The sequence below is a fragment of the Danio rerio genome, chromosome 25, assembly GCF_049306965.1.
Source record: "Danio rerio strain Tuebingen ecotype United States chromosome 25, GRCz12tu, whole genome shotgun sequence".
NCBI classification, from domain to species: domain Eukaryota; kingdom Metazoa; phylum Chordata; class Actinopteri; order Cypriniformes; family Danionidae; genus Danio; species Danio rerio.
The window spans coordinates 39,080,890-39,090,501 of record NC_133200.1 but is presented as its reverse complement, the minus strand read 5'-3'; the positions used below and the strand labels follow the sequence as shown (position 1 = coordinate 39,090,501).

Genomic DNA, 9,612 nt, shown 5'->3' with positions numbered 1-9,612 from the left:
GCGTCCCTGTCTCTTCAGCGCGTACACAACATCCATGGCGGTCACGGTCTTTCTCTTGGCGTGTTCGGTGTAAGTAACAGCATCGCGGATAACATTCTCCAGAAACACCTTAAGAACACCACGGGTCTCCTCGTATATCAGACCGGAGATACGCTTCACACCGCCACGGCGAGCGAGACGGCGAATAGCGGGTTTGGTGATTCCCTGGATGTTATCACGGAGAACTTTACGGTGACGCTTAGCGCCTCCTTTTCCGAGTCCTTTACCGCCTTTGCCTCTTCCAGACATGATTTCTTTACAGATCGGATCAACAAGTAAATAAAAAGCTCTGCGAGAAACATTTTAAAATCACCTACAGGACCTAGTTGAAACACTGAAAGGCGGATCTATGTGACATCACAATATGTGACGTAATAACCTTTCTCGACCCCACCCCCTTAACCCAACCTTTACTGTAACGTGACCAATCCGGGTAACATAGTGAAAAAAAACTGTGCCATCTAGCCTCCTTTGACGTTTTAATCATACAGAGCTCAATCAAAATTATTAGCCCTCCAGTAAAATTAGATTTGTTTTCCTTCTTCAATATTTCACCAGAGCTGTTTAGCAATGAAATTCTCTCAGTATCATTAGTATGTTTATCATTATTATGTTATATTTTTCTTATGAAAAAAAAATCCTATTTATTTTAGCATGGCTGGAACAAGAAATACATATTAGTAATATCAATATTATTAAAAAATAATAATAAACTAACCTTTAAATTGTACTAAGCTGAATACTAGTATTTCACAAAATAACTACAAAATATTGTGTTCTGTCATCATTCTGTTATGAATGTATTATTAAAAATACTATGCTTAAAATTGTGAAGAAAGCTCCAGTCTCCTACAACTAATTCTTAATGTTAAATTTAGATTACTGCTTTAAACATATCAATACTAAATATAATAGAAATATAAAAATACAAATATTGGACAGCAACAAATATTTACGTTAGAGAATTTTGTTTCAAATGAACTGAAAATGGGGCTGTAAGGAAATACATGCAGCATTTATGGCAGGTTTTTGTCAGCGTGTTGGTCAGTTTGTACTTAGAAATACCCTTTTGCAATAAAGCATCTATTGTGTTTGTTCTGTGGAAAGCTCTGCTAAAATTGCAATAAAGGCTAATACTATTCATTTTTATTAAACATATGTATCATTAAAGTTCTCATTAAATAAGGACTGAACAATTAATAAAATAGTAAAATATCACAATACTTGTGCCTCGGTAATAGTATTGAGATTTTAAATACAGAAGTTGGCATTTGAAGTGGTTCAAAAAAACAAGAACAGTTTTAGGACAACTTTGCTGAAAGGTGATGATCCACTTCAGATGTTGATTACTGTGTTCACTGCAATACTTTGCATTTTATTAATTTTTCCAAAGTTAAAATATGTCCCCAATGGAAAACTATGGCACATCTGTTTTAATTAAACAGAAATATTTCCTACTTTAACTCACTTCAGTTTCTTTGCATCACATTTTATATAATATACATTTGATACGGAGAATTGTCGCAAAAGCATGTTTAGTTTTTTTTTGACTGAATCATTGTGAAAAGCTGATTCACACCATATCTGCTCTCGTCTATATTAAGTGTTTCTCTCATTTCCATCTTTACAATGGAAGCATAAAAGTAGTACATTTATTTTTTAACATAATATGCAAAGTAGCAATGCAATATGTAAAACTGCAGTGTATTTCTTAAATAAAAATTGACATTTGCCAGTTTTACCATGTAAATGGAATGATAGAAATGTAATACTGAGTAAAAATCTGAAAATATATCAGAATAATCGTCTAAAAGTCATTTGTTTTAATACAATTAAGGTCCAGGGTGATATTTTAATTTTGACTGCACCATACGATGTTTGTAGCTAAATTCAATGTGTATTTTAAAACAAATTCTGCACAGAACATTTTAAAAATTATAACAAAATGGTGAGTTAAATGTATTTTTTTTTTACATTTTTTAAATTTACACAGTAAGAAGGCTGCTGGTTTGAGCCTTGACTGGCTCAATTGGCATTTCTGTGTGGAGTTTGCATGTTCACCTATGACGTGGGTTTCCACTGGACACATGCACTATAGGGTAATTGGGTAGGCTAAATTGTCCGTAGTGTATGCATGTGAATGAGTGTGTATGCATGTTTCCCAGTGATGGGTTGCAACTGCAGGGCATCCGCTGCGTAGAACATATGCTAGATAAGTTGGCAGTTCATTCCGCTGTGGCGACCCCTATTATCATACATTATTAAGGGACTAAGCTGAAAATATTTACAACTAGAACTAACAAAAAAAAATCCTGGTGCAAAAACTACAACACAGAGATTAATGTTGTGGTATTAAAGACATTTAAATGAACAAGAAAAATCAAGATACGCGTAAAAAAGACTAAATAGATACACTTTTGTATTTTGTTATGCAATAATTCATTTGAATTCAAATTTTATGCGACTAAACTCTTATTTTAATGGATAAAATTATTTAATAAAACAATTAACAGGTTTTGTTTAAATGCACCAAAATGTATTGGCTATATCCATCTGAAACTGCTAAAAACTAGTTTTTTTTAAATGTAGTATGCTCATTTATACTGAGCACTATTTAAACATTGTGTATATATTACTCTGCCACTCGGCAATCTCAACAGGTAACCCCAGACAAGCAAAGACAGGCCCTCTAGTGTGACTTGGGTCCTCTTCCAGTGAGACAAACCTGGAACATTTCCAGTCTGTTGTATTTAGGAAAACCCAATATTATTAAGAAATAACCACAAAATATTACGTTCTGTAATCATTCTGTTATGAATGTATTATAAAAAATACTGTTTAAAATTGTGGAGAAAGCTCCAGTCTCCTACAACTAATACCTAATGTTAAATTTAGATTACTGCTTTAAACATATCAATACTAAATATACTAGAAATAAAAAATACAAATATTGGACACCAACAAATATTTGCTTTAGAGAATTTTGATTCAAAAGAACATTTAAAAACATGAAATAAGACTGCAGGTACAATTACGGAATACACACAAATGTTTTTCATTATTACTTGTGTAAACTAGCCACGGGTTTGCTATTCAGCATTACGAAATTCATTTGTTTAACAGACCCTTTTGTTGACACTGGTAACTTATGCAGTAATTTACTTCTGCTAAACTCAAGACGACATAATCAGACCGCTCTTTCAAGGAGAAAGTGGGTGGCTCTGAAAAGAGCCTTTGAGGGGTTTGTTTATCAGACAGCAGCTATTTATTTGCCTTTGGCAGCCTTCTCGGTCTTCTTGGGAAGCAGAACGGCCTGGATGTTGGGCAACACACCACCCTGAGCGATGGTCACTCCACCCAGAAGCTTGTTCAGCTCCTCGTCGTTGCGCACCGCCAGCTGCAGGTGACGGGGGATGATGCGGGTCTTCTTGTTGTCCCGAGCGGCGTTTCCAGCCAATTCCAGGATCTCAGCGGTCAGATACTCGAGCACAGCGGCCAAGTAGACTGGAGCACCGGCACCAACACGCTGAGCATAATTTCCCTTACGGAGCAGCCTGTGAACACGGCCAACAGGAAACTGAAGACCAGCCCTGGAGGAGCGAGTCTTAGCCTTAGCTCTAGCCTTACCGCCTGTTTTGCCTCTTCCGCTCATGTTGTGATGTTACTCGTCCCTAGAATCAATCACACTGATCAAGGCAGTCAGTATTTAAAGGAGTATGTTCACTTTCTATTGGTCAGAGTCTTCGGAAGGTAAAAGCCAATCACTGCACCTCCCTCCAAATCCCAATCCCCCGCTCGTTCTCATTGTTTGTCTTTTGCAACGAAAATTCGTCCTTTAACAAAATTTGATGAGTTCTAGGCAATATCGGTACGTGTACAATCCGGGTCCGTTTTGTTCATTTGTTTTCCATTTTTAAATATAACGTGTTTAATGACAAAAACAACAACAAAAAAAAAAACATTAACTCTGGGTGTAATGAGTCTTGAGATTTTATGTCCTAAACACATTATATAGTCAAACACATGGATAAAAGGGAGTCTCTCATGATAGTTAGTGCATGAATATTATTACAGTCCTAACATAAATATTGCTAAACGAATAACTCTTTGAAGGAGAATATTGGTGGCTCTTAAAAGAGCCTTTGGGTCTTGGCAAAGTTATTTCAGCGATTTACTTTGAGCTGGTGTATTTGGTCACAGCCTTGGTGCCCTCAGACACGGCGTGTTTGGCCAGCTCACCGGGCAGCAGCAGACGCACGGCGGTCTGGATCTCTCTGGAAGTGATGGTGGAGCGCTTGTTGTAGTGAGCGAGGCGAGACGCCTCACCGGCGATGCGCTCGAAGATGTCGTTGACGAACGAATTCATAATGCCCATCGCCTTGGAGGAGATACCAGTGTCGGGATGGACCTGCTTCAGCACTTTGTACACGTAAATGGCATAACTCTCTTTCCTCGATCTTCTACGTTTCTTCCCGCTTTTACCTGCGGTCTTGGTGACGGCTTTCTTGGAGCCCTTTTTGGGCGCAGTCTTTGCTGGTTCAGGCATATCTAAACGTTGAAATGAAACCTCAGTTATTGACACTGAGCTCTGAACTGGGTTTTTATTCAGAAGTCACACCATTTCAGAAGCGCTGCTGTCTTCTTATTGGGTGCTTTCCTTTAAAAAAATAAAAGTGAATCAAGTTCATTGGCTAGAACTGAGCTTCTACAAAGACTCGCCTGCCAATCACAAGCCTGTAAGTTTGAAAATTTAGTCCCACCCCTGCTGACTTCGCTCAGGGCTTCTTTGTCTGACATTCCCGCCATAATGTCTCATTTTTAATTTTAATTCATCTCATTTTTAATTCCTCGCTAAAACATTTTCTCTATTTATTAAAACTATAACAACAGCCCGTCAAAAATGCCCTTTTTTATAATAGAGATATAGGTTAACTATTGTGGTTTATACACCATCCTATAATTGTAAAAGATTGATCTCAAACTAAGGTGTTTTAAAATCAATTAAATGCACAGATATGCTAACAGAAGCAGCTTAACTTAAATCACAGGCGTATAGATATTGATAAGAAACCAAACATCATCAAACATTTAAAGATAATACTAACAGCTCTAATAAACCCAAATCCACATAATGAAGTGTTAGCTTGTATGTGACAATTTATTGTCCATAAAACGGTTTGGGAGTCGCTAGTTACTTGATTCATTACTTTGCACCATGGTTATATTGAAAAATCTCATTTGATTTAAAACAAAAGTTGAAATGAGCTCTTTATGAAAATGTGGGTGGCTCTTAAAAGAGCCGTTGGGTTTTCAGGATGGGATGCAGATGTTTAACCGCCGAAGCCGTACAAAGTGCGTCCCTGTCTCTTCAGCGCGTACACAACATCCATGGCGGTCACGGTCTTTCTCTTGGCGTGCTCGGTGTAGGTGACGGCATCACGGATGACGTTCTCCAGGAACACCTTCAACACTCCGCGAGTCTCCTCGTAGATCAGACCAGAGATACGCTTCACACCGCCACGGCGAGCGAGACGACGGATAGCGGGTTTGGTGATTCCCTGGATGTTGTCACGGAGAACTTTACGGTGACGCTTAGCGCCTCCTTTCCCAAGTCCTTTACCACCTTTGCCTCTTCCAGACATGATAGATTGTAGACAAAGCTCACGCTTCACAATAACAATGAACCGCCTGCTCAAAGACTTTTATAATTGCCTACAGGACCTCGTTGAAACACGAGAAGGCGGAGCTATATGCAGTGTCAGATGATCATCCCTCAATACCGCAGCAATCTTCTTTGAGCAAGCAAATACTATGCAGTTTAATTGGAGGATGACACAATCTGTTCGTACAGCAGCAGTTTATTATCACCATTTCAATCGCAGCACAGAGCATAGTATTTACAGCAGGGATTATTGGTATTTGTATTTCACTGTGGGGAAAGAAGTTTATCCAGTTAACAGGTCCACTTGAATACACCGTGAATTCATAGGAAGGGCTCTTGTGTTTTTGAACCATACTATAGTCGAGTGTTTTATACTGTATATATTATAGCATTTACAACCCTTTGTTAATGAAGGATACTGCATACTGTAGTATTAACTATAGTAAGCTGACAAGCTTTAGTGTATTGATGTAAATTGCTGTATCACAGTAATATTTATTTTATTTAGTATCAATAGATAATGCAGAAACTAAGTACAATACTGGGGAATTTAATCTATATTGCTTAATTGTTGTATTAAATAGCAACTATCAAATTACCACAATTTAAATATTTAATTCTTTAATGTAAACCAATAACACTTTTATTTACTATAAATTACTATAGTATTTTTTATGTGAGTGGTGATTTGCTCTGATTCTAAATCAGATTTGACAGAGTTTATTATCAATATACTTGCTAGGCAGCGTATATGATGTTGTACAAGTTTTTTTTTTTCATTAAACATTATGTTGAATTGTGGTCAAATAAAAAGCAATGTAATAAAGGTGGATAAAATGCAAATGTTTATAATAGTTTCTTCTCCGTATTTTAAAAACATTACACATTCTATTGTAAGTGTTATCAGGGATGGCCAAAAATATAATGAAATGTATTATAAAATAAAATAATACCCCAGTATTACATCTATCAAAATAAACTACAACATACAGCAGACACAACAAGTATCAAAATAAAATACTGTATTTTGTATTTCGAAAAAACTACAAGACATTCATTTGCAAAACCGACTATCAATACGTCTCTTGGATGAATCTCTTCAATGAAGTAAACTATGTTTGATAGCAACAACTTTTCTCTGCCACTTAGTTCCCCTATAGGGGGAAGTTTTGACCTTATTATTATTAAGTTATAATAAATAGTTATCAAGTTGAACTTTAAGTTGAAACTTGTATTTTTCTTTGAGTTATATACATTTATAACCATTTATTGCAGATAATGATTCAGAACATAGTACTGTATGTTGATTATGTTTCCACCCATTAAATGGTCAGTAAATTGGCATCATCTCTGTTCAATAATTGTTAAACCTCATAACACTCTTATATTTTAAAAGGGTGATAGGCTTATATAAAGAGTTAATTTAATTTTTTTTAGCAGAATATTTTACCCATTTTGCAATTAAACTATTCTCTCCTAAATATAAAACATGATTTTTGAAAAGTAAAACTAAAAACTTCATTAGAAAAAATTATATCTCAAAACTACAAAAATAACTGTTTTTGTAATTTATGCAGATTATAAATTAACTTGAGCACACTCTCCACTGATGTGACGGGCCAGCCGGATGTCTTTGGCTATGAAAATATAGAAAATGTACTGCTTTTGTATCTGTGAAACATGTCTTACATTTAAATAGATTCCAAAGAGGTTAAATGGATTATTTGCTGTATTTTTAACATTGGATATTAAGATTTTGTTACTACTTTAAAGCATTTGAGATGAACTTAATTTAAGCATCCTATAATTTGCTGCACTTTTTAAACTTCCTCTACTCCAGTCAACATAATCATATGGCAGTTCTAGCATCATCAGTTGTTTTCAATAGTTTACAATGATCATTTCAATCTAGAATTTGATTCTGGAAAACGTCTTGTGAAAAGTAATATTAAACTTCTGTTTTAAACCCCTTCCAACGAAAGCAGCAGACAAGATATAAGTAGGGTTTTTGTTTCCTCATTACACCACTACATCCTCAAGGAGTTGACTACTGCTAATAACAAGCTCAAGTTGGTACAGATGTTGCACTGCTCATTTTAAGATTTGTACATGTATGATGATTGACTTTAGGTATTTAGTGAAATAATCACTTTATGCACTATTTAGCTTAATAAAATTGCTGAGATGAAAATTCCCCTTTAATTGGATAAACTTAGGTGGCTCTTAAAAGAGCCTTTGACTTTAAAACGGATCAACAATTATCTTAAGCGCGCTCTCCGCGGATGCGGCGGGCCAGCTGGATGTCCTTGGGCATGATGGTGACCCTCTTGGCGTGGATGGCGCACAGGTTGGTGTCCTCGAACAGACCGACCAGATAAGCCTCGCTGGACTCCTGAAGAGCCATGACAGCGGAGCTCTGGAAGCGCAGATCTGTCTTGAAGTCCTGAGCGATTTCTCGGACCAGACGCTGGAAGGGCAGTTTGCGGATCAGCAGCTCAGTGGACTTCTGGTAGCGACGGATTTCTCGCAGTGCCACGGTACCGGGCCTGTAACGGTGAGGCTTCTTGACTCCACCGGTGGCAGGAGCACTCTTGCGAGCTGCTTTGGTGGCGAGCTGCTTCCTTGGGGCTTTGCCTCCAGTGGATTTACGGGCGGTCTGCTTGGTTCTTGCCATGTTTTCAAAGTTCTTCTCTTGCTTTCTAGACAAAAGTAATGATCCAGTCAGTCTAGCAGCCGCTATTTGTACTCTGCTCGGCAGTGTTCTTTGTGGGCGGTGCGTCAGCAAGTCATTTGATTGGCTACTGCGAGTGAAATCTGACCAATGGCAGCACGTTCCGTTTTCAACAAAATTCAGCGACAGCCCGCGTTTTCTTATGTTTACTTTACTGTACACCTACAATGAGATCAACCCTTTTTATCCCCCTCACTCTCATGTAGAAGTTTGATCCTTTAGAAAGCAAATCATCTCAAACTCTAGGTTCCACGAATTGTAATTGTTGCTGTTGAATCCATAGCGAGTAAAACATCCATTAACTACGTCTATGGTATTTCTTTGCAATAATCAAGCAAGGTTTTGGGTCGAATAATTTTTCTGCCCAGTAATTAATGTAAAATATAACCAATTTAAATCACATTTCACTTTAAGTGAATATAAAGCTAAAACTAATAGAGAAAACCAGTAGAGATCAATTATCGTCACTTATCTGTCCGAAATGTTGCACAAGATTCACCATTTTAGGGATATGGTACACATCAGCTGTGAAATAAGCGTTTGTGTGAATTGTTAAGTTATGTGCAATCTCTCAGTAAGTTATTGGTACTCTTTTCATAGAGAAAGTGGATGGCTCTGAAAAGAGCCTTTAGGTGTCTTAGTTATTGACCTTCAGCTTATTTATTTGCCTTTGGCAGCCTTCTCGGTCTTCTTGGGTAGCAGAACGGCCTGGATGTTGGGCAGCACACCGCCCTGAGCGATGGTCACTCCACCCAGAAGCTTGTTCAGCTCCTCGTCGTTGCGCACCGCCAGCTGCAGGTGACGGGGGATGATGCGGGTCTTCTTGTTGTCCCGAGCGGCGTTTCCAGCCAACTCCAGGATCTCAGCGGTCAGATACTCGAGCACAGCGGCCAAGTACACTGGAGCACCGGCACCAACACGCTGAGCATAGTTACCCCTGCGGAGCAGTCTGTGAACACGTCCAACGGGAAACTGAAGACCAGCCCTGGATGAGCGAGACTTTGCCTTTGCTCTAGCTTTGCCGCCTGTTTTACCTCTTCCGCTCATCTTGATACCGAATACTAACAATTCCACGTCAATTGTAGCAATTGAGTAATAACAGTTGAACAGCTACTATTTAAGAGAGCTTGCTCGCCGTCTATTGGTCAGAGACAGTGACAGTTTTAAACCAATCTCTGCG

General features: G+C 37.9%; 4 protein-coding genes across 4 annotated transcripts; all 4 read right to left on the bottom strand.

Moving 5' to 3' along the window:
- Positions 1 to 2,338: 2,338 nt before the first annotated feature.
- Positions 2,339 to 4,613, bottom strand: LOC108179079 (histone H2B-like). Its single transcript, XM_017354223.4, has one exon. It carries the CDS (start codon positions 4,583 to 4,585, stop codon positions 4,211 to 4,213), a length of 375 nt encoding a protein of 124 aa, XP_017209712.2. The 5' UTR covers positions 4,586 to 4,613; the 3' UTR covers positions 2,339 to 4,210.
- si:ch211-113a14.7 lies at positions 2,339 to 9,498 on the bottom strand. The gene is given in 2 exon segments (XM_005163194.6): positions 2,339 to 3,694; positions 9,078 to 9,498. Coding segments are annotated over 2 exon segments (792 nt in total). The 5' UTR covers positions 9,480 to 9,498; the 3' UTR covers positions 2,339 to 3,304.
- On the bottom strand, positions 4,877 to 5,717 carry si:ch211-113a14.9. The gene has a single exon (XM_068217583.2). The coding sequence runs from the start codon at positions 5,679 to 5,681 to the stop codon at positions 5,370 to 5,372; it is 312 nt and encodes a 103-aa protein (XP_068073684.1). The 5' UTR covers positions 5,682 to 5,717; the 3' UTR covers positions 4,877 to 5,369.
- Positions 7,863 to 9,522, bottom strand: zgc:173552. Its single transcript, NM_001111216.1, has one exon. It carries the CDS (start codon positions 8,373 to 8,375, stop codon positions 7,965 to 7,967), a length of 411 nt encoding a protein of 136 aa, NP_001104686.1. The 5' UTR covers positions 8,376 to 9,522; the 3' UTR covers positions 7,863 to 7,964.
- Between the last annotated feature and the right edge of the window lie 90 nt (positions 9,523 to 9,612).

Coding starts and splice junctions, on each gene's coding strand:
- LOC108179079 (XM_017354223.4), bottom strand. CDS start 4,585: ATGCCTGAACCAGCAAAGACTGCGCCCAAAAAGGGCTCCAAGAAAGCC.
- zgc:173552 (NM_001111216.1), bottom strand. CDS start 8,375: ATGGCAAGAACCAAGCAGACCGCCCGTAAATCCACTGGAGGCAAAGCC.
- si:ch211-113a14.9 (XM_068217583.2), bottom strand. CDS start 5,681: ATGTCTGGAAGAGGCAAAGGTGGTAAAGGACTTGGGAAAGGAGGCGCT.